General features: G+C 46.5%; 2 protein-coding genes across 2 annotated transcripts; one reads left to right on the plus strand and one right to left on the minus strand.

The window, feature by feature from the left end:
• Positions 1-1,171: 1,171 nt before the first annotated feature.
• Positions 1,172-6,633, minus strand: LOC126520756 (glutathione hydrolase 1 proenzyme-like). Its single transcript, XM_072286700.1, has 4 exons — positions 6,449-6,633; positions 5,624-5,746; positions 2,267-2,364; positions 1,172-1,386 (listed from the first exon to the last, which is right to left on the minus strand). Exons 1-4 carry the CDS (start codon positions 6,631-6,633, stop codon positions 1,172-1,174), a joined length of 621 nt encoding a protein of 206 aa, XP_072142801.1.
• A 14,566-nt stretch (positions 6,634-21,199) lies between these two features.
• LOC129388292 (scoloptoxin SSD14-like) lies at positions 21,200-23,422 on the plus strand. The gene is made up of 3 exons (XM_055078444.2): positions 21,200-21,411; positions 22,192-22,355; positions 23,265-23,422. Exons 1-3 carry the CDS (start codon positions 21,200-21,202, stop codon positions 23,420-23,422), a joined length of 534 nt encoding a protein of 177 aa, XP_054934419.2.
• Positions 23,423-24,141: the final 719 nt, after the last annotated feature.

The following is a 24,141-nucleotide window of genomic DNA, read 5'->3' on the forward strand; positions in this document are numbered from 1 at the left end:
TGCCAGCATATTGTCATAGTGTCTTGGGACATTTATTTCTTTATCCTGACGATTGCGCTACATTTTATACTCAATTAAGCGTATCTTCAAACCCAAAGAAGTGGTTGAAAAGTATGTTTATAGCGTAGTTTCGCTGCTAGATCGAAGTTGACTCATGGTGAAAAGATTTCCTATCTTGCTTCACAGACGCAACCGAAAGACAGGCCGCGTATATTCATATTAGTATAATTATGAATCCCTCATGCTCTCTGTTTAACATTACTTAACCTACGTATACACAGGCTTTCCCAATATGTTCCCGCAATTTTGTCAAAGAACAAAACACGTTTTGAAGATTATGTCATTGTATATGCAGAATACAGTTTCTAGTTTCGTTTCCTCGGTCCCAAGAAAGTATGGGGACATGATTATTGAAGCAAGCAATAAACAAACCTGTTTTAATCTGATGTGGCGGTATGTTCGTGAAAAAAGCGTCAGTTAGGAGCGATGCATGTTGTTGTACTTATATGTATCGCAATACTCAAGAGGCTATGAGTTTTCAATATAACATCAAGGTGAACTTTTGACGAGTCGTTGCTTGAGATATTGACATTTCTATCCGTACCTAAAAAAATGATATTTTGATTATTATTCACAGAGGAAAAAGAATAAAGCTGTTATAGTATTCTAGAAACAGCGCCGTCACTTCATTCGAGCGTCAATAACGGACAGCAAGCACTGTATCGCACTTCAGCGACAGAAATTCATCCCCTATGATGATGCAGTGTCTGTGCAACATTAAACATTCGGATAATTTTTTCCGTAATACGTATTTACTCATACCGCCACCACAAACGCGGTTTTAAATAGTTGGTAATAAAATAGAAGGGCCCTGAAAGCCGCAGTAGAAAACGAGCCATCTCCGATAAGAGCTTGTGAGCTCCAGTGCATGCAGCACATTTATATTTGACATGCATGTTCGAGGCAAGATTGTCTGCTGATCACGAACGTTTCATTACCGTGTTTAAGAAATGTTGCACTGTCCTTTTAGGATTAAAGGCCACCGTGTCAAGCCTTCGTATACCTCACAGTTTCGAGTGGGACAGCGTCCCTTCTCCGTCTTGACCACCTCGTTTGGCGCGTCCGTCATGTTCATGCACGTGTTTCAACACCAACCAAGCTTCTAGTTTCGTCACAGTATAGAGTGCACGTACCGCCCATTCGGGTCGTAAGACAGAGCCTTTTTGTTCCTCTTCAGGGCTTCAGCAAATCGGGGCCCGACGACAAAGCCCTTGTCGGCCAAGGCGACTGCATCTGTGAACAGGTCGGCCCAAGACAGTTTGCCGAATCGATCGTGAAGTAGCTTGTAGCCCGCCACTGCACCGGGAATGATGGCCGCTTTTAAACCTGCAGCAATTTCATCCAGATCTGTGTTGTGATCGGCCTTGGGCAAACGGCTTTGCAGTTTTGCGGCGAATGCGCCTCACGCCTCCGTATAATTGCTATCGCAATAAAATGAAATCCTTCGATAGAAAAAGCCCTGCTTGAAGCCAGCCAGCAGTGCCAGCGCGAGTTCTTATTCAAAATCTCTTCTTTAAGTGTGGGCAGTACGGGAATTCTATCTAGGGATAAAAAACGGTAGAGAAAAGGTTCTCGCGGGAGGTTGCATGTTTCCGTCAAGCTTTACTACGACGACAGCTACAAGATCGAAACCCGGTTTGCTTTTCCGTCTGTCCTTCCGTCCCTTCCGTTATGCCGTCATCATCGCGGCGTCTTCGACGACCTGCTTATCATCTGCTTCAGCCTCACCCCATTGCAAAGGGACACGAAACGTCGCTCACCACTGGAGATTAAGCAAATGCCACATGGCAATGTGCCGGACGCGCTAAGCAACTGAGCTATTGCGCGTTGTTTGAGCTTGGTACGGCGTTTTGCGAAGAAATAGTTCAAGGTGGTGTTGGTTTTACGCCGCACCAGAGTTCTGGCTGCACATAGACTCTGAGAGTGGCAGCGTCTGTGCACGTCTTTCGGAGGCCGCAACAGGCCACGCTCTTGCGATGCCGGCGCGTCTCGGGCACCGCGAAGTAATTATTTTTGCGAGTACACATAGCGCCATCGTTTCAAAGAAATGAGTTGCACACGAGGGACCCGGCTTCTTACGAATAATCTGTTTCTTAGATTTTCAGCCAGCTTGAACGAATAAGGGAAAGGTAATTTTTATGTGATGGTAGCAATATATAACATTTAGCATTATTAAGTTACGCTAAGACGTCGAAGCGATGCGTACCTAATCGTGTGAGCGTCCAGTTTTTCTGGAATTCGTTAATCTGCATGCCGGCAGGTACGACACCGAGGGCGTCCACGGCAATGACTTTGCCGGCCGTCCTGCAAGTAAGTCACGGTGTAAGTTATTTTACAGCAACTTATAGCTAGAGCTAAAGGTTGATGACCGAGCAACCTACGTGTTACCTTTCACCGCTCGTTTATTGCCTATGCCAATAGTCTTTCCTAGACTAGTTCAGTGTTCATGCAGTAATACTAATCATACGGAGCAGGAATATTAGTAAAAGCAAGTTGCACCCAACCCCACGAGGCGTTGCTTTCAAGTGATTCTCGTTCAGCCATCACAGTGAGAAACTGCTCCGAACTAGTGACTTGCAGTGATATCTGGTACATGAGGAGACGTCAGTGACGCGCTTTGCGATCTTCTGTTACGCACAAGTGCGACATAGGGATTCTTCGAACACGTGGAAAAAAGCACGTAAGACGTAGTACGTAGCAGTCGTGCTTATGGCGGGAACTTCGGACGCAGGCTGATTTCCCAAGTGTATCGCCCCTGAAGAAATTCGAGCGCCAGGTCGGGGCAGTCTTGTGCCCATTTTAACCAGTATATAGGTGCCCGGCGGCAGTGGTAATCGAGCCCACGACCTCTTGCAGCCGAGGCGGGTGCCCAACAACTGGGCGGCGTCAGCTACCATCGCTTTTTATTAAACTGAAGCGATGGTGGAAGGCTAGAGCGTCCGCCTCGTATGCGGGAGGTACTGGGTTCGTATCCTGGTGCCGCCTGAAACCCAGCGTCTTTTATTTTTATTCTAATGGGCAGAGATGTACAACGACCTGGCGCTCGATTGTTTGTAAGGGTACTCCACTCGAACTGAGGTCCTACAGAGATTTGCAAGGGATTCTGGGCGCCCCTTGACTCCACACCAAAACTGGTGAAATAGTCTAGCATTCGCGGCTGCTGTGGGAGGCAGGCGAGTGCTGCTGCAGGGTACCTACGGTAAAATAGGTACAAGCGCGTTCCCGGCCTGGTGCTCGGCAGCTACTTGAGTTCCAGACGCTTGGAAAGACAACCACTTGTTGGGAAGTTGGCCGGCATGCATGGGAGCGTCCGGCTCCTTTTTAAGATGTCCCATATCTCTCCCTATCACTGCTTATCTTGTCGTCAGCAGTGCAGTCATCGGTCTTCTCAGACCTGCCTTCAGCCTCTGTGGCGGGCTTCAACGCATCCTTGCAGTTTGCTTCCCTCATGGCACCAGCTTCGCCTTAAAGCAATGTTTCAGGTGGTTGATCAACTTCTGCAACACCGCCAGACACCTCAATAAGCTCCCGTAATGGAGCTCTCTGTTGCAGAAGTGTCATGGCAGAATCTCTCCTTCAGCTTATGTGGGCCCCTTAACGTGGTATAACGCGTCGTACTCGGCTTGTGCTGCGTCTTTGAACACGCGTTTAATCTTTCCCGGCATATCTTTCCCGGATCTGTGCGATCAGCTGTCGGAAATGCGACTGGGTGTTCGATACCACACTTTGCGCCATTCATGCTGCAAATTGTGGGGTCGTAGAAGTAAGTTGTGTGGAGTAGTTGGTCGCAAAAAATAGTTACTGGCATAATAAAAAAATGAGGAAAATCTGTGTGGCCAAGTTCACGCACCGCTGCTATGCAAGAAGTGCCTGTGTTGCCGGCCCTTCGCGATGCACATCTTTCCTCGAAGATAAATACATGTCCTCTGAAGCTGTGGCTAAATCTTCGTGCCGTCTACCCTGTCACTGTCCACAATATCCGCCGAAACATAGGTTTGCTGAGCCGCAACGAGGCGTCGTGTACATCCATTGTAAACACGAAAGCAACAAACGCAGCTCGGGCAAGCAATGGAGGCTTCACTACGTGATCAGACATGGCGGTGCCCACAGGACTGCTGCGAAAGAGTAAGTAAAATGAAAAAAGAAAAAGGTGTCTGGCGGTCCTATCACCAACTTCCCAATAACAGGTTGTCTTTCCGAGCGTCTGGAACTCCCGTTGCCAAGCACCAGGCTGGGAGCGCACTTGCACATGTTTTACCGGTAGGTATACCTGGCGGCAGAACCCGTCTGCCTCCCACAGCAACGGCGGATGCTTGCCTGCTTCACCAAAGCTGTGGTAGGGACAATGTGCACCCTGGGACTCGCACAAATATTTATAGGGCCCCCTTTCGAGATGAGAACCGATATAAACAACCGAGTGCCAGGTCGTCGTACATCTCCATACATTAGAAAAAAAAAAGTCGCTGGGTTTCAGGGGATGGCACCGGAATTCGAACCCAGTGCCCCCGCATACGAAGCCGACGCCCTACCGTTTCACAACCGCTACGGCTTTTCTACTTCAGTACGTGAATAAATCCACGTACTATAGTAGAGCGATCGCACCTGCAAGGTCTGTTTTAACTAATTTTTGTTAAAAAAACTGTACAGTGTCTTTGGTGTTCGACGAGTGAACTTGCGTGTATCCCATGCGAAGCCATCGAAAGGCAAACAGCGAAGTGGTTGCTTTTGCACCCCCTGAGGAAATACAAATAGCGCGAAGATGTATGACCAACAACTGCGATATCTCAGGAAGCAGTGTTGAGTTGACATGTCTCGTACAGTTTCGTCTCCGCTGCGCCGAAAACGCTCTCCAACGGAACATTTACTGGAACGGTTAACGCTCGCGCTCTAACTTTCATATCGCGCGCGGCTTTACGATGGCAAGGTGTCGGCGCAAGAGATTGAAACGCATCAAAAGCAGATGAGACAGGGACGCCGTGTGACCCGAGGAGATATCGGTGGGCTTAACTTGCGGACAACTTTCTTTAGCAGCGAAGAAAACGGAAACAAACAGCGCGCAAGTAGCTCTGAAGCGTTCCTGAATACAACTGCATCCACGCAAAGTTTAGGTAAGGGAAGTGAAGAATCAATTCTTCCTTCTTTGCGAGCGGAAAAATGTCAAAATGCACCGTTGAATTTTAAGTCTATATTGTTTCTCTGCGATTTCTTCTTTCGCGTTAGGTCAAATGTGAAACCATCGCACGTAGAAGCTAAGCTGATTCCCTGTATCTCGGCCAAGAAACCAAAACCAGTGCCAAGCTATGCCGGACAACCTTGCGCAATAACACATGTGCAGAAGCTCAGTTTCCGCAGCTTTTCCTTTATTGCCACAGAAAGTTGACTGCGGGAACAGTTGCGGTTGGCCATTACCATGATGGACACAAGCGCTCGTGGATAGTACTCGCACTACTCGTACTGTAGTATCCCTCCATGTATGCGCTGCCTTTACAACAAAAGCATTTTTCGCAAAGGCCTGGCCATCAAAAACCAATGCGTCGCCGTAGCACTTCCGAAGCGCGCTCACTTGTTGTACAAGACGGCCATGAATCCACCGCCGACTCCCGACAGATGCGGAGCGGTGACGCCCATGCACAGCAGCGCGGCAATGGCAGCGTCGACAATAGTGCCGTCTTTTGTGAATATTCGGCTGGAAAAAGGAAGCCCGATGTACTTTAATGTGGACTCTCGAGGCGTGAACAGGCAGCGAAAGAGAAACCATCAACACGCTGAGCGGGCGCCTCTAATTACAATAAAACCCCTAACCAACTCCATTGCCTCCTTCCACGCCTCTAAAGTTCTTTCGAAAAATAAAAATAAAAAAGAGAGGAGAAACCATGCCATTTCCGAAATTTCTTTATGGCGCCGAATCGTTGCACAGGATGCCATCGATTTTCTTTGTTTCATCAGCCCGCATTCACTAAAAAATCATGCTGCAATGCAGTAAAGTATAAAGCTCCTGTGCATCATGATAGTGTCCTTTAGGTGGTTTGCATAGACGTCATTGTGGCCGCCATCTGAGGCTACTAGCAAGTCGAGAAGCTGCGTAAACGAAACAAAATAAAAAGAAGATAAGAAAACGTGATAGCATGGCAGCTGCATCTTGCACCGAGGGACGAACCAACTACAGTGATAAACCGGTGACGAACCACTTCCGCCGCAAAAAATAAAAATAAAGCAAGAACGCCGTACGCGCTGCATGTGCATGGTGCACTGATGTCACAGTATACTCGCCACGTCGGAGTGCACGGCGAGAGAAGCTGCGCGTCCGCGACATAGCGTGTAGTGCACACAATTACGCATGCAGGGTTATCGCCACGCTTCTCTTCTGCTTCTGCGAGCATGCACTTACTGAGCAACATTGGCGCATCCCTGGGCGTCGCTGATGATGGCCAGGTCCTTGTACTCGAACTTCTCCGTCGGCCAGCTGAGTGACGTGTCGAGCACCATGTACGCAAAGACCGATGCCACGATGCCGGCGATGAGACCGGCCAGCATCAAGAGCACGATGATGACGTAGAGCCTGTTCTCGGCCATCTCCGGTGTTTAACAACAGGAAGGAGCCGGTAAACTTTTACGACGCCTTGTACACAGTTTCGTACACTGCCCGCTTGATCCCTTTTTGACGCAGATACCAACGCTTATAAGGGTCTATTGAAAGGAGACTAGAGAGGAATATTAGGCTAAGTTATAGATTAACAAGCTTTTAAGACGGTAGTGCTGATCCTGCCGCGCGCTTGTTAAGATATAGGAAAGGCTTAGAAACGAAACGACGAGTCAAAAAGGGAAGCGCGCGGTGGCGAGGCCGCCTTTAATGGAACGCTAAAAGCAAAACAATTAGTTGAAATTGATGAAATACAGTTTCAAAACTCTGGTTGCGTTACTTTCGCGGCATTTCGTCAAAAAGACGATATTGTCGAAGTTGCATACTTTCTCTGTCTCTGTGCCGATATTGCGGCGCCTATTTAGCTCAGCGTGACACCACGTATTTTGAAGAATGTTTTGTTATTTGGGCCGTTGTGGCTCAATAAAGGTCTTGACACTTGCTAAAGTGAACTATCTGACTGTATCAAAATAGATTTTAGTCCGTCTGTTCCGATAAAGTAATAACTATGCCCCAGCGGGCACCGTAAAAATTTACGACGTCATGGTAACCTCGTAAATAGTAAAATAATTTACGCCCTTAAACATAAATAGTGGTGCAAATGCGTCTATAACTTACACCCAAAAAGAATGACGGTATGTCAGTTACAAATACATTTACACCCTTATTCACTTTTAAAGCTGTAAATCATTTTACAGTGTACGATATTTTTAAGGCAGTGTCGCCATCCATCTTTCACATCCATTGTCTTGCAATTTTCACAGGCGAGTTTGCGGAGGGAAGGCGTAATACAGTTACGTCTTCTTTTCGTTTCTAGTGGAGCACACGCAAACAAGATCAAAGCTGATCCCTTGCTCTCCACGAGTGAACTCGAAGATTCATTGTGGTGCAATTCAATTTTTTTTTTTTTAATTATGAGGTTTTACGTGCCAAAACCACTTTCTGATTATGAGGCACGCCGTAGTGGGGGACTCCGGAAATTTCGACCATCAGGGGTTCTTTTGACTTGCACCTAGATCTTAGTACACGGGTGCTTTCGCATTTCACCCCCATCGAAATGCGGCCGCCGTGGCCGGGATCCGATCCCGCGACCTCGTGCTCAGCAGCCCAACACCATAGCCACTGAGCAACCACGGCGGATGCGGTGCAATTCTTACATGCTTGTACATTATATTTAAAAATGCTTGCCGTTGTTAGAACTGCGATTATCTATTGTATGTATTCTTTTTTTTTACCTAAGTGAGTTCATTTTCACGGAACAATATAGTTTCGATTTATATTAAGTAATATGCGTCGTCTGAATGAGTTAACAGAGCTGCAGGTACCTGCTGATGTATTCCGTTCTGAACTATATTAACATGCACTCTGTATGACTGGTTTGTCTTCGTCTTGAATGCGACGAAGTTCGTACGGCCTCTTGTATTTTTGTAGCAGTGCTCTTTATCGCCAGCCAGTATATGTCTATGTACGACCGTCAATTTCTGCTTCTATTGTGACACAAATTGGAATGTCAATGATCTATCATCTTCCCCTATATAATGCCGCAACGGTCCTTTGGGGTATTCAAAATACATAAAAGAGGAAGCAAAATATACACCGCCCACAATTCATAAGGCAAACACGCCATTGATTTTTCGCTCCGATATAGTACACCATTTAGTGTAGCATATAGTAATGAAATGGCTGTTGGTATGCCTGGCGAAATAAAGCTTAATGACGGGCTGCCCTGGTGGCCTTAAGTTTCAACAGTTTCGGTATGGCAATATCAGGCTGTATTGTTTAATGATATGTTTCCGTTAAGCTTGAACCACCAGCCTTGTAGAGGGAGTGCGGGTGAACGAGGACGCTTGACGGTTGCAGGAATGACGTTACTCAGCATGGATGTTCGTTCAGAAGCCACTCTGCGAGTGGGAAAATCCGTCAGCCGGTCCCCGCTCGGGGTCTTCTGTAGCACGCTTGACAGGCAAGGTTCTGACTGCGGTGGTACTGGATAAGTCTGTTGCCAGGCTCTGGGGTCAATGTTGTTAGACTGCCCTCCAAATTTGGCGGGCCGAACACCAGCTATAGTGAACGCAATGTAGCCGTATTGGATGCGCACAGAGTTGCCGGACTCATACCAAGGCTCGCTTGGCCCTCCGAAGCTAAGACGAGTTAAGGATCCCTCTTCACTTCTTTCTCTATTACTTCAGAGGGTCGAAATATTTAAGGGGTTAAAGAAGATGGCCCTACGACAGATCGAGTTACGTGCGCGGCGAGTTCGAGACATTTGACACAGCCTGTGCACGGAAGGTCGTACAGTTTTACTACTTCATCAGTGCCGTTAAATATGAATATTTGTCGTTCCAATAGCGAACTAAAAGAATGCACTTGACTGCTGCCTTAGCTTTTTTTTTTTCTGTTCATGTTCTTACTTCGGCGTTAGTGCAGGTTATTAAAGTCTAGCATTTTTACGTGTGAAAACCACGATTTGATTAGGAGGCACGCCGTAGTGGGGGACTCCGTATTAATGTCGACCACCTGGGGTTCTTTAACGCGCAGCCAGCGCACGCTACACGGGCGTTTTTGCATTTCGCCTCCATCGAAATGCCGTCGCCGCAGCCGAGACTTAATCCCGCGACCTCGTGCTTAGCAGCGCAATGCCAATGCCACTAAGCAACCATGGCGGGTTTATTCCATTTTCTAACAAGTTTGAGAAATAAAGAAAATATGAAGAAATGTAGTTAAGGAGGCTAGCCGGAACGGCGTTTCGCTGAACACATGGGCTGCGATCGAAGCTTACCAGGCGCCCGACACGAGGACGGGCAACTTGGCTCGCGCAGGCTGGTCGCGATACGGGGCTTTCCTGTCACGACGTGGAGAGTAGAGGAACGTCCTAACGGCCCGGCGGATTGCGTCGACGTCGCAATTATATATGGCGGAGACGAGCAGGAGACGAACTCGTCTGCTCGAACCGTCGGCTTCTTCTTAATCTCGTGCCACGAGACACGAGGCAATTACTGCTACGTCTGCTTCTTCTATTCCACCCAGAATGTCACGTGATTGCTACCTACCTGCCTTTAAGCTTTTCTTCTTCCGGCGAATTGCCGCAAGGCATATGTACAAAGAAAGCTGGTGCTATTTCATTCCTGCACCAAACTGGGCAACCGCAGAAACCGAGGCTGCCAAGCACTTCACGAAACGAAACGACGCGCAAGAACTGCGTCCATGCATCAAGGTGCGCCACTATCTAAGGCGAAGAAGCAGACGAAGAGCTTCGTGGGTGAGTGCCACTATTCCTCTTCTTCCGATCATCGACATCTGTCATACCCTTGAAGCACCAAATTCCGAGGGACGTGGTACCTCGAGATCTTATTCGTGAGCTTACGCTGCCATGTTGCAGGGAGCGGTCAGTTTTTATTGGTGCAGATGTGGTCTGACCAACTCCCCTTTCTGTTTGTTCTACAATGAGCCCAACGCAATCTACCTTTCTGTTGTGTTGTTGCCGTTGACATCGTTGTTTCTGTTGTGCCGCCGATTCTATTGTGCAAGGCGAAAGGCTAGAGAAAGTCTTATAAGTCTGTATGGTGCTTTCATGGATGTATATTTTGGACTTAATATTGCAGCCTCCGTTAATTGTTGGGCACCGTCATAGTAAGTTCCAAACATCTGCAGAAAATTATTCTCTTTAATCATCATCATCATCATCATCATCATCATCATCATCATCATCGTCGTCGTCGTCGTCATCATCATCAGCCTGGTTACGCCCACTGCAGGGCAAAGGCCTCCCCCATACTTCTCCAACTACCCCGGTCATGTATTAATTGTGGCCATGTTGTCCCTGCAAACTTCTTAATCTCATCCGCCCACCTACCTTTCTGCCGCCCCCTGCTATGCTTCCCTTCCCTTGGAAACCAGTCCGTAACCCTTAATGACCATCGGTTATCTTCCCTCCTCATTATATGTCCTATCCATGCCCATTTCTTTTTCTTGATTTTAACTAAGATGTCATTAACTCGTGTTTGTTCCCTCACCCAATCTGCTCTTTTCTTATCCCTTAACGTTACAACCATCATTCTTCTTTCCATAGCTCGTTGCGTCGCCCTCAATTTAAGTAGAACTCTTTTCGTAAACCTCCAGGTTTCTGCCCCGTACGTGAGTACTGGTAAGACACAGCTGTTATACACTCTTCTCTTGAGGGATAATGGCAACCTGCTGTTCATGATCTGAGAATGCCTGCCGAACGCACCCCAGCCCATTCTTATTCTTCTGATTATTTCACTCTCATGATCTGGATCCGCGGTCACTACCTGCCCTAAGTACATGTATTCCCTTACCACTTCCAGTGCCTCGCTGCCTATCGTAAGCTGCTGTTCTCTTCCGAGGCTGTTAAACATTACTTTAGTTTTCTGCAGATTAATTTTTAGACCCACCCTTCCGCTTTGCCTCTCCAGATCTCTGAGCATGCATTGCAATTGGTCCCCTGAGTTACTAAGCAAGGCAATATCATCAGCGAATCGCAAGTTACTAAGGTATTCTCCATTAACTCTTATCCCCAATTCTTCCCAATCCAGGTCTCTGAATACCTCCTGTAAACACGCTGTGAATAGCATTGAAGAGATCGTATCTCCCTGCCTGACGCCTTTCTTTATTGGGACTTTGTTGCTTTCTTTATGGAGGACTACGGTGGCTGTAGAGCCGCTATAGATGTCTTTCAGTATTTTTACATACGGCTCGTCTACACCCTGGTTCCGTAATGCCTCCATGACTGCTGAGGTTTCGACTGAATCAAACGCTTTATCGTAATCAATGAAAGCTATATATAAGGGCTGGTTATATTCCGCACATTTCTCTATCACCTGATTGATAGTGTGAATATGGAATATGTGAATAATCTCGCTGTTTGCTTAATCTTATTATTTCTGTTTCTTCTAATTTTTCCTCTATCATTGTTTGTCATTTTTCATATTTTCATTAAAGATCAATCATTTTTGTTCTGTTTAGCATTTGACTGTTCTCAAGGTTCATGTTGTTGCTGTTTTTTTGCGCTTATTTGAAACTTTTTTCAACCTATTTTAAATTTATGACCCTCAAATATTTTGCAGTGGGCTAGAGTGGGCATCCGCCACAATTACGCCACCATTATTCGAAGACAAAGGAAGGTTCTTCTATACAACCGTACTATAGTTTACAGAAGTGCCGACAGCAGCTGTTACCTTGTAGTAGAAATTTCTGCCGTGCGCTAATTAAAGTGTGTTTTCTTAAATTGGAGGCGTTGTCGAGCACGTCATATATCTTCATAAAAATGGCATTGAACGGTCCCCTTGTGGCAATATTGTAGTGACGCTAAAACGATAAATCATTTCAGAAAACCCTTACGGAAAAATTGCTTTTGAGGGCTGTTTCGCCGTCTTGGATTCAATGTTTGCATTTCTACATTCTCTCCTTTAGAAGGAAGGAATAACATTTCCCTCCTTTATTGGACGTTGTCATAGTAAGGTTTGGTCAGCCATTGATTTGATTCCTGCTGGCTATCTTCACAGGAGATTTTAATTCTTGTTTGGTTTTCCCAATGTTTCTTTTTTCACTTTTTCAAGACATGTGACTGTCTATTCAAATTTCATTCGATTGTTGGCCGGTCCCTCATAGCGGCGTTACGCTGCATTTAGAGGAAAACCAACAGTGGGTTTTTGCCTTCTGAGAAGATAAATCAACGTCAACTAACCATTCTTGTTATCTCTTCCTGGGACGTCGGGCTGCTTTACCACGCAAGGACATCAGCTATCAACGATGCCCAACGAGGAACCACTGTCACCTGGACTGCAACAACTGTCGTCAACTCCACGGCAAATGCAGCAGCTTCCGCATCAGCCGGCGCACTCGGAAAGTTCGGCCAGTCCTGGCACAACGTGAGTTAAGCCTGATCCCTTGCTTCCGCCCTCTTCTCATTGTAGCGCAATACCGACGAAACAAGGGTCACTGGTGGAACTAACCATTGGTTTGAACACCTCCTCGACATCTGCTTGACAATTACGTAACAAATGAAATATCTCTCATTTTTATTTTATAGCGAAGCTTTTATTGGGTTGCCCAGCTATCATGCCCGTTGGAAACGTTCCATGACGAAAAGCGCGACGAACTTTGGCAGTAAACGTAGTGGCCGGTCGCGACATGCACAGACATGGCAAGTTCTTACCCCATCAGAATGTGCGACGGAGTGCCATATAACTGTTTGCAGCGACATGCCAACAAACTTCGATGAGCTCTTTGTCGTGGGGCGCTTTTGTCGTACGTGGGAGTTGTGGACGCTCGGTTTTTGTATTGTCTGTATTGAGTTTTGAAATTCAAAGGTGAATATCTCGAATTAGGTGTAATTTCTCACTATTTTAAAAGAATTAGAGTGCTTTAAAATGTAACTGCCTCCACGTTTGCCATATAAAGAAAAGCCCTGAAAATGCTAATATAAAGGTTAATTAATCAGTATATGTTAATTACTTTTCTGAAGCTACCGTTACTAGTGGCAAAGTATCTCCGCCTCGCCTAGGAATTTCTCTGCATGAAGTGCACCTTCGCTAAGCTAATAGTCTTTTTGTAAAAAAATGTGTATGGTTAAAAAAAAAACTTTTTATTTACGGCTCCCATCGAGTGCCCACATGGTTGACTGCCTCTTGCTTATTCCTTGTTATGGACATGTATACAAGGAGCCTTGCACCTGTAACCTCCCGTACGGCCACCATTCTTTCACCAGTTCAATAAACGACGTCAAACTCGACACGAAGACCATGTGCTCCACTGCTGCTGTCTGCCTCTGCTGTTGCGTCTTCGCCTCACTGGCGATAAGCTTGGTGGCCTCCTTTGTGATAAAGATATTCTCCACCGTGACTACGCCTGCAGACGAGTACGTCAAATGGGCCGTCGTCGTTGACGCCAAGGAATGCGCCCAAGTAGCCAAGTAAGCCGGTTCTTCGTGAACTAGCGTTGGCCTGTTCGCCCTGTGGTGGGTGCCTGTGTGCTGTGTGTTACGTGTTCCTGTGTGGCGTGCGCACGTTATGTATGTGTGTCTTAGTGCTACGTGGTGTGTGTGTTGCGTTCGTGGCGTATGTTATGTTGCACTGTGTGTATGCGTGCGTGTGTGCTTGTGTATGTGCGTACGTGCTTGCGTGTGTGTGCGCGCAGTCGGACAGTACAACTGTCATGTAGGTTCTCAAAATTTTCTCATGAACTGTGATATGAAAAGTCATGCTAGCGATGCAAACTGAGTACAGAATCCTTTTCGTTGTTGCATTCTGTCTCGCTACAGGGAGATTGTAGACGACGACGGCGCCATAGGAGACATCGCCGTGGCCGTCCTGCTGTGCATGGGCGTCACAGCTCCGCACCTCGCGGGAATTGGCGGCGGCTTCATCGCACTCTTCTATAACAAGTGAGGGTTAAGCTTGAAGAGTGAACTGGAGTACTAGTTGTGGTAGAGTACGCAAAGCATCAGCATAAGTTTTTTCAAAAATTGAAAAGAATCGCTGGAGGGTGATTGTACATTAGCGTGGTCACATGCACGCTATCAATGATCATTCAAAGAAAAGTTCATTGAAATGTGCCTGCCCCATTGGCTCCTTTATGTGCACTCGCGTAAGGTAGCCGACGGGGCTTACATATTTCAATGGCCATTGAAAGCGAGCGTTTGACTGCGATGCGGAAAAACATGATTCAGCCTCAGATGCTGATTTTATAAACAAGGAGTAAACAGTAAACGGTCACGTGGCGTTATCAAATCGCCCTATATATTGCTCAGCCACAAGATGTCTCACTGATTTTAACATTCCTTAGAATATCAGTGTTATGGTGACACAGCGTCATCGGCTTTCCATGGTCGCTCTGCTTTCATGACACACTGGTACTGCGAATGGAGGTTCCGGGCTCGATTCACAGTGGTGCCAGACGAATACAGATCGGCACAGTACGCGAAATGCCTGTGTACTGAGCTTGCGTTATATTGGCATATCCTCGGCATACGTAACTTTTATCGCACAATTTCACTGGTGTAACGTGTGAGAGAAGATAGCTCAATAAAGGCACGATCACATGGGAGGGTACGTACACAAAGCGCTACACTAATTACTCCATTAAATTTCCTCCTAGGTGACTGTGCATATTTTGCGCTACCATCTGCTACACGTAGGTCCAGCACACTATGCCACGATAAGGCTTTACTGAAGTATATTTTTCCACTGTTAAGTTTCACAGAGCGAAGGTGCAGCTATGGATTACAAATGGTACGAGAAAAAAAAAGTAAAAGACCTGCACGGCATACGCAGCCCTCACAGCGCAAGCTGGAGGAGCAGCTCCATAGGAGCTCCATTTTCAGAACCACGCACTACACGGTCCACGCGTCGAAGTCTCTTCGTGTTGTTTTCACAAGAACGATCTAAACTGCCCGCCCGGTGTCGACGCCGAGCTGCGGCTTGTGCTGCTGCTTGTGCTGCTGCTTGTGCTGCTCTCTGCTGAGCCCGATGTCGCGTGGTTGCAGCCGCACGCGTAGCTCTGCGATTCGCTTCTTCAGCAGCGGTTCGTACCTTGCGAGGAGGCGCCATAACGTGTACCGAGGAGTAAACACAGGTATCCAGACTACGTGGCGCACATGTCACAGTAGTTGCTGTTGTCGATGATGATGATGATGATGGTGGTGATGATGATGATTATGATGGTGGTGGTGGTGATGATGATGATGATGATGATGATGATGATGATGATGATGATGATGATGATAGTCTCCTGACATCACCTTCAAAACGGGATGGTGACAAATAGTCGCCTAACGTGCTTGAGTTTAGCAGGTTCATCTACATGCAGCGTACAACTGCTATATGCAACTGCTACATGTCGGGACACCTGACGAAATATAACGGAACTGCAATGCAAAGTTTGTGCTTCACGATACTACGCGGCGCGCATGTCAAATGGCACGATACGATGGTAATGATGATGATGATGATTTAATGGCATTCCCTTTGAAGCGGAATGGGGAAAGTCAACTATCCTGCATGCCTGAATTAATCAGGTATTGTACACATGTTTTTCCTTGCATAGAGATTTATAAATCTCCATAGTCTTTTTTTTTTTCTTTCTCAAAGGTTCGTTAGCTGCCCTGTACCGCTACCTGTGCATCTGCCATTTGGCGTTCTACCTGGTGTAATAATATGCAACGGCAGTGCAAAACGTGCACGTATCCATGCTACGCAGCGCGCACGTCACATCCCGTGTCTCATCGCGCGCTTGACCAACACCACCTAGATAGCACAAGGCCTGTTCACTCCTATCCATGACGTCATGCTACCTGGCCCGACTGCCATAGAATCTAATGGGGATGCTCCCGAGTAAGCAACAGTGACTTTGACGTGGCCGCTTTCGTCACGCCAGCCTTGGCAATGGAAATTTCGGGCCAAGTAGCATGACGTAATGGAGCGTAGTGGACAGGCCTTGTGCTATCTAGGTCGTGTTGGCTTGACGCGTTTTTAGGGCATTTTCCCGCTGCATGCTAGCAAGCGCAGGCGTGGCTCAATGGTGGAGTAGCTCATTCCCGCGCAGCGGGCCCGGGTTTGATCCCGGCGGGAACTGGGTATTTTTTTTTCTCACTTCCGGCGATAGCTGTTACGCACACCGGACACCGGTGGCGGCGGAGGCGGACACTATCGCCACCTGAAACGGCTGTTGGAATGAGCCCATAACAGCTTACACTGTAAAAAACAACCACCGATCAATCCCCTACGCGTACGTCAAGCTTGAAAGCGATGGGCTGATTAGTAAGGCCATCTGAAAGGTCGATAGGGTAACATGCGCAAAAAAGAAATGGAGCCTCACGGATTGTATATCCGTGATAGCCTGAAGCTATTATGTTGTGATGGAGTGCAATGAAATAATACACGACTCATAAGCAGAGTAGTGCAACCAGTACAACAAAGAAAAAATCACCGCCCTAGCACTCTGTACAGATGGTTAACCAGCGAAGCTTAAACGTGCGGCCCCGGTGTTTATCATTGGGTTCATCCTGGGGGTTCATTAAACGACGGCTTGGTAGGCTGCCCTGCCAGATCCTCGGTACGCAGTTGCTGCTTGCGCTCGACTGCACGAGGCTGTTCTTGTGCCCGGGCTGCAGCATCGTCATGGCGTAGACGAGCTCGTTCTCGGTTCTGCTCGTGGCGTTACTTATCGAAAGTTGCCTGCTCCTAAGGAGTACGTATACGACTCGTGGCGTACCCATTGCGGAGCCGAAGAGAAACTGCTGCGCGCGCGCTCAGCTGCGACGGAGATCAGCAACGTCACTACTGGCGCAGCTAATCCAACACCACCTGGATAGCACAATGCCTCTTCACTCCGATCCACGACGTCATGTTACCTGGCCCGATTGCCATAAAATCTAATGGGGATGCTCCTGAGTAGGCAACGGTGATTTTTACGTCACCGCTTTCATCACGCCAGCCTTGTCAAAGGAAATTTCTGGCCAGGAAGCATGACGTCATGGATCGGAATAAATGGGGATGCTCCCGAGTAGGCAACACTGATTTTTACGTCACCGTTTTCATCACGCCAGCCTTGTCAATGGAAATTTTTGGCCAGGTAGCGTGACGTCATGGATAGGAATAAACAGGCCTTGTGCTATCTAGGTGGTGTTGGCTATTCGTCCGCCCCTTCTCTCTCCTCTCTCTCTCTCTCTCTCCCTCTCTCTCTCTCTCTGCGCGAGCGGATGGGGTTGCGCCGGAGGTGTTTTCGGCGTAGAAGCGACCGACACACGGACGGACTGGCGGACGAATCGGCTAGCTATATACAGCGTCGCTGCAAAAAATAATTGATAGGAAATCTCCTCTGTACCGGTTGTCTGCAGTTTGCGGCCGTACGCAGACCTGAATAGTGTTGCGAAAGTCATTGCCAAATTAATTGTCAAAATTGTCAAATTGTAAATGTCATTGCCAAACACTGACACCAAGGACAACATAGGGGAAATTTCTTGTGCTTAATAAATGAAATAAAGAAACGATGAATTAATGGAAATTAAATTGGATGATAAAAAACTTGCCGCAGGTGGGAACCGAACCCACAACCTTCGCATGTCACGATGGTTGTGGGTTCGGTTCCCACCGGGCCCCTCGGTTAACCCCCTTTCTTCTCGTTTATTACATAACGAGGGTCTCGAATCCGGCTACATTTATGCCTTCAGGTAGCATATGTGGGTTAATTGACCAGTTGCCTTCACCCAAAAAGAGCACGTTCTCCTGACGCCTGCGGCAAAGAGGACGTTCCACGTCCGCCGCCAAGGTCTGTGAGTGGTGGCGCTGGCTAACACTCCCAGAGTTCTACTAGTACACGTAAATACCCAAGAAAGTGGACGGGGAAACAGTGCCGCTGTAGCTCAATTGGTAGAGCATCGCACGCGAAATGCGAAGGTTGTGGGTTCGGTTCCCACTTGCGGAAAGTTGTTTTTTTCATCCACTTTAATTTCCATTAATTCATCGTTTCTTTATTCCATTTATTAAGTACAAGAAATTTCCTCTATGTTGTCCTTGGTGTCAGTGTTTGTTGGCTTCTGATGATATTGCCAATAGGATGTCTCCTAAAACACTCTACACCATCGCCCCCCTCCCCTTTATTTTTCTCACTCATATTACAAAATTAGCCATTCTTCGAGGTTAAAGTCAAGGTTGATTGTTCTTTCAATTACGGCCCGGTCAGAAGCTACACAGAACGCTGCTCGTTCTCCGATACGTGCGAGCAAGACCCATAGATTACTATCCTGCTAAGCAGAAAAACAGCGTTTTCGCATTTTGATACGTGCTTATCTTTAAATGCAGTACTGCTCAGCAAGTCTACACTTTAAACTCTATCGGAAGATCGCCTTCTGCAGCAAAACCGGACATGTTCTCTTCTAATGCAACCCTCTACAAATATGGTGAGTGAATAATAACGTCATTAAAAAGAGTAATTCATTATCTGTTTAAACTGGGACGACGTACTCACGTCCCGGTGGCGATACATGGACTGACAGGTTGATTAGGCACAAAAAAAAAAACTTACAGTAGTCTTTTGGCCACGGAAATCACTGTGCGATCGATTCCGCGTGCCCGTTGGCCATTACTGATAGACAAACACAATCGTAAATTGACTATGGATATGACATGAATGATGGAGCGAGTGAATGAGTAAGCAAGACTGATGAGTTCATAATTTCGCTCCTCTTCGCATTAAGTCGTAGACCAGTAATTTAACATTCCATCATCATCATCAGCCTATGTTATGTTCACTGCAGGACGAAGGCCTTTCCCAGCGATCTCCAATCATCGTGCTTGCGTCAGTTCACTGCATTTGGTGGCATCTATATTTTTTCGTCATGCCACGTAGTCATCTGCAACTGCTCGGCAGTGTGTCCCTCGTTTTGGCACACGCTCTACAACTCTAATGGACCACAGTTTACCAGCTCTGCCCCATTACGTATTCCGCATAACTCCTCTTTTTTTCTGTGGAAGCAGCTACGTTTATGTTTTCCGACACTATAATATTTATCCAAGCGACATGCGTTTTTTAGAAACTCTGCGTAAGACTGATAAAGAGTTCTCATTGAGAGAAAATGGGGGCGTTAGTCAGCTCTCCCAATAGATAACTAAAATCAGTGTACCCAATTAAAATGACAGGGCAGTCAAGTGGAGTCGCAGTAACCTTGTTGCATGCCATTCGAATACGCTGTTACCGGCACCATACGAAATATGAGACAGACGGAAAGAGCATGACGAAATAAAAGAAGAAAATAGACCAGGCATTATTCTGTCTCGCTTGAAGCCCTATTTTATATTTGTTTGTTTTTTTCGTTTCGTCCTATGGGCTGCAAGTTATTAATATGGCCAGTAGTAACCTGCAAATTATTTCGAAGATTTATCTGTCACGGAACCCTCACGCTTCGCATGCACCATCTCTGGGACCAACTTTCTTTTTCTACACCTAAAACAAAACAAGAATAAACAGACGTCAATCACGCCTGAAAAAGCTCTGCAGACATACTTTACTTGGAGCTTTTCCTGCAGTCGCTGATGTAGTTAACTGTCAGTTATCAGTTATAATAGATACGTTGCACGCTGGAAACGACATCCAGTACAAATATAGACAGTCGAAGGCGCTCGCCAGCTTTGACATCAGCCATGTTTTAGACTCCATATGACTTATACGTTGAGAAAACAGCTACATGGAGGGATGACGTCGCTCACGCTCTACACACATTATACTCATCACCGGTACTTTTCTTGAGCAATCGTTGGCAACTATGATGATGATGATGATGATGATGACGGGGTGGTGACTGACGGGGTGGTGACAAGTCATCACCTAGCCTGCTTCCGTTACTAAGGTAGGCTATCATGCTTTTCATTCTAGCATTTTTGTAAACATGTCTTTAATCTTTTTTCTCTTCCTCCAAACTTCTCTATCCACCTTGTACCAGTACCTATGGCTGTAACGGACCCTGTACTGTCATTCTATTTCCTGCTTTTTTTCCAGCAATACTCTAAACATCTCTTGCTTATCTCGACTGCTGACCGGTTGATGCTTCCGTTTACTTTAAATCCAAGCACTCTTGGAAGGTGTACGTTACCTACGGGTCTTACTGGGCGAATCCCTTCGCATTCTATTAGGATATGCTGAGTGGTCTCCGGATTTTTGCTGCAGCATACATGCCTCATCTAGTTGCCGATATTTGCTCCGGTATGCTTTTGTCCTTAGGCAACAAGCTCGAGCATCAAATGGCAAGGTTATCCTGTTATCGTACAGATTTTCCCTTCTAATTTCTTTCTTCTAATTCTTCAATGGAAACAAAAATGACCGTGGATATTTATCCATGGTCCCATTTGTTTCCATTATTTGCATCCAATTCACTGACTATGTCGTACGCTCTGAGAGACACCTGGTTTTGCCCGCGGAACTCCAGAAATACTGATTACAGGTAAACGCTACCATCAGTGTTCGCATAATTGAGTGCTCGAGCTGTGTTCATATGATTACCTTCTGCTCCCTTTCGAAATTCATAAACGGTTACTATGACAAAATGATATCAGATGTGTATTAGCTCAAATATTTTGTACTCATACCGGTTGTAAAATATTGCGCATACCTCTCTCGACAGAATCCTTAGAGAAGTGTATTCAAAGAGAATGACTACATGTACACTTCAGCATTCAGGAGGAAGGCAAAAGGCAAAAGTGCCTGCCTGGGCCCATCCCACTACAACGAGTTATATAGCATTTGACGCTCAGCATGTAACGGCACTTCAGAACAGAGTAAACATAATCTTATGAGATCTTCGCATCGAACATTTTACAACGATGTAGATTCAGCATCACCATGCAGCGCCACTTATACTGAATACCTTTACTATTTCCCGTTAAACAGTAGCCACTCTGCAGCACTCTTTTTGGTTTTTCAGTGAGCTCAGACTAACAAAGAATCACGCAAATGGGATTACTCTCGTGTTTACTTAATCGGCCGGCGATGATCGTCGCTGCCACAGGCGCCACGGCCTCAATCGTGCCGGGTGCCATGGACGGCTACGAGAGGATCCACAAGGAATTGGGCGTTCTCGAGTGGTACCGGCTTTTCGACCCGGCCATCCGCCTGGCCAGGGAGGGCTTCGCCATTGGGCCCCACCTGGGACGCACGTTGGAGAGACACAGCGCCAACATCAACGCCAACGCGGACCTTAAGTGGGTTCTCAGTTCGACCACTTGTTGTTCAACAGCAAAACACACGCACACTAAAAAAAAATTTTAAAAATCAGTTCGACCCCAAAGTGCGACGCGCTGACATCAACAAGTTGCGCGACATTCTGTATGCGCTGCAAGACATCGCATTGTGGCGCGCCTAACACATCCATACACAAACACACACAAATAAACTCGAAGAATCATGTGAACCATCTGTGAATTACAGGCTGCTCGATGTTTGGTTTTGTCCGTATACGCTTGAAGGCTTTTACATAGCTGGCAAATTTTTTTTGCATTATTGCATGATTTGCAATTACCTTATGTGAATTGTTTTCGTGCTAGCTGTTTTATACATATTAGCATGTCGTCATCACGACATGATGGCAATAATTACCGAAGAGCTATTGTATTGACACTACAATATAAGGCGACGCCGAAAACGCAGCTGCTTTGTCCTTGTAACAGTTAATGCAGTAAAGTAATGCACTTACTCAACACAACTCCCCTTATCAAAATCCTGGCTCCAGAGTCAACCCTTGTTGACAACTTCAGGTCCCCAGACTCTCCGCCTTCCTGTGTACCTCTGCCTTGTAAGGATTGCTGTTAGGGTGATTGCTCTGCCTTGTTCACTCTCTGTCGTGGTAAGCCTGATGCAGTAAAGTCTGGGGACCTTATTGGTAGCTGCCTAGGAACTATGTACATAAGCAATATGAAGGTGCACAAAGCGATATAACGAGGTGTATCTTCAGCGAGTGGTTTCTATTCACACGGGCTTCTCAGGACGCGATTCTGGAACACGGCGACCAACACCGTGCTGAAGAACGGGGACCAACTGGTACAAGGCGCACTGGGGGACACTCTTAGCGACCTGGCGATCCACGGCGCCCAGTATCTGTACGAGGGAGAGCTGTCCAAAGACATAATCGAGAGCATCAAGGATGGTGGTAGGTAACGCAGCGGGGTGGTTTTGCATTTCGCTATAGCAGCGCCACAAGGCTGGTACCCCTGTCTCTCCGATGACAAACATTTCTATCTTTGCATTTCACCTGTAGATCTCACAATACCACCTAAAGAAAAACGTGGCACCGTCCCTCGCAAAAACGTGTTTAGTCCCTCAGTAAAAAGTATACTATAGAATGTCGATACGCACATTTCTATGAAGTCTACGCACAATCCATAGACACCGGCAAGATTTATGGCATTGCGCTCATGGAGATGATTGCCTATACACTTTCGAAAAACAAACATTTGAATGCCTATGGACCAGAGATAGACAAAAAGTAGGCGTGTGAAATACTGTTTAGGGCAGGCTTTTCGTATATTTTGTCCAGGCAAAATGATAAAAAAGAATATTTGAAAGCAGAAGGCTCTATAACACTTGATTATTTGATATTTCCAGCGCTTTAAAGATACGACAGGAAGAACGCTGGACTAGGACACGTTATGTAGATTCATTTTTATAAAGGGACCGTCTAGGCTAGTTTGATATCCCAAAAAGTGGTGTGTAGTGGCTATAACAACAGAAGAAATGCGCACCATCTCTTAGCACCTAGTCAGTTCTGTTCTCGGAAGCTTGTAATTATTGTATATTTCCAGTGCTCTAAAGATATGACAGGACGAAAACTGGACTATGAAGCTCAGTAGATGATGCGGAAAGCTATAGGCTAGATGGGAACATGGTGTTTCAAATTTACCCTCCAGCCAGTTGGAAACATTACGTTTAGGGTAGAACCATTTTCTGCCTTGAATGCCCCTGCCATGGCCCATAAGCATTTAACTGTTCTCGTGCAAGCCTATTTTAATAATCGCAGCGCACTGGGCGCCAGATTTTCGTATACGCATTTGCAACGCAGGTGGAACGATGAGCGCGGATGACTTGTCCGGTTACTCGTCCAAGTGGATGGACACCGTCAGAGTGGACCTCCCCAACGGCCGAGTGTTCCACTCGGCGCCCATCCCAGGCAGTGGAACCCTGCTGGGTGCAGCCGTGGCACAGATATCTCTCGAGTAAGGGAGTCCGTACAGGAGCACCCCCAAAAATAAAAGCAACAGCAGTGCAAACAGCCATAAGGAATAGCAGCATTCGCATAAATCGACCTAAAAACACAATATGCAGCGCTCTGTTCGTATGTATGTATACCTTTTCCATCGCTTCACCTGACGACGTCCAACTTCCTCCTCATTCTTTCCCGGTATGCTCACACTCCAAGTGATATGGGATGTACCACTTGTAATCGGCGGAGTATTCGTAATGCGAAAAAGCTGCTCTTCAAAAACTAACAAGCGCATACTGTAAGCCACTGCGCTGTCTTAATCCTACCGCCTGAAATGGTCACATACATTAGTTTCGTATTACACGCTAGAACGAGAAAAAAAAAAAAAACGCAGCTGACAATTCAATTCCAGCTAGATTCTCGTTCCCATATGTTAACAGTTGCAGTGCTGAAGGGAGCGCAGACGGGGTATCTATACTGAAGTTAACTATTCCGAAAAATTCGCTCCGCAGAAGTGATGGTCACTATGGATTCGAGGCACAATATATTTCTTGCGTATACGAGGAGCTTAACGTAAATTGTGCCAATGATTTAAAAGAAAGTGCTTAGCCGCAGCTGAATGAAACCAACGGCATATGATTTGCCATCATGTGGCGCTCTTTAGAGTATTTTTCTATTCCTCTTAATTAACTAAGATGAATTATGCAAAAATTTAATATTCACTTTAGGGCCAAAT

Source organism: Dermacentor andersoni, chromosome 3 (genome assembly GCF_023375885.2).
Source record: "Dermacentor andersoni chromosome 3, qqDerAnde1_hic_scaffold, whole genome shotgun sequence".
NCBI classification, from domain to species: Eukaryota; Metazoa; Arthropoda; class Arachnida; order Ixodida; family Ixodidae; genus Dermacentor; species Dermacentor andersoni.

Bases quoted from the DNA above. Each gene is read 5' to 3' on its own strand.
- LOC126520756 (XM_072286700.1), bottom strand. From the start codon at position 6,633: ATGGCCGAGAACAGGCTCTACGTCATCATCGTGCTCTTGATGCTGGCC. The intron at 5,747-6,448 runs GTAAGTGCATGC...TCCTTTTTCCAG, and splicing joins GGATGCGCCAATGTTGCTCA to CCGAATATTCACAAAAGACG. The intron at 1,387-2,266 runs GTACGCATCGCT...AAATTGCTGCAG, and splicing joins CTGGACGCTCACACGATTAG to GTTTAAAAGCGGCCATCATT.
- LOC129388292 (XM_055078444.2), top strand. From the start codon at position 21,200: ATGATCGTCGCTGCCACAGGCGCCACGGCCTCAATCGTGCCGGGTGCC. The intron at 21,412-22,191 runs GTGGGTTCTCAG...CGGGCTTCTCAG, and splicing joins AACGCCAACGCGGACCTTAA to GACGCGATTCTGGAACACGG. The intron at 22,356-23,264 runs GTAGGTAACGCA...TTTGCAACGCAG, and splicing joins CGAGAGCATCAAGGATGGTG to GTGGAACGATGAGCGCGGAT.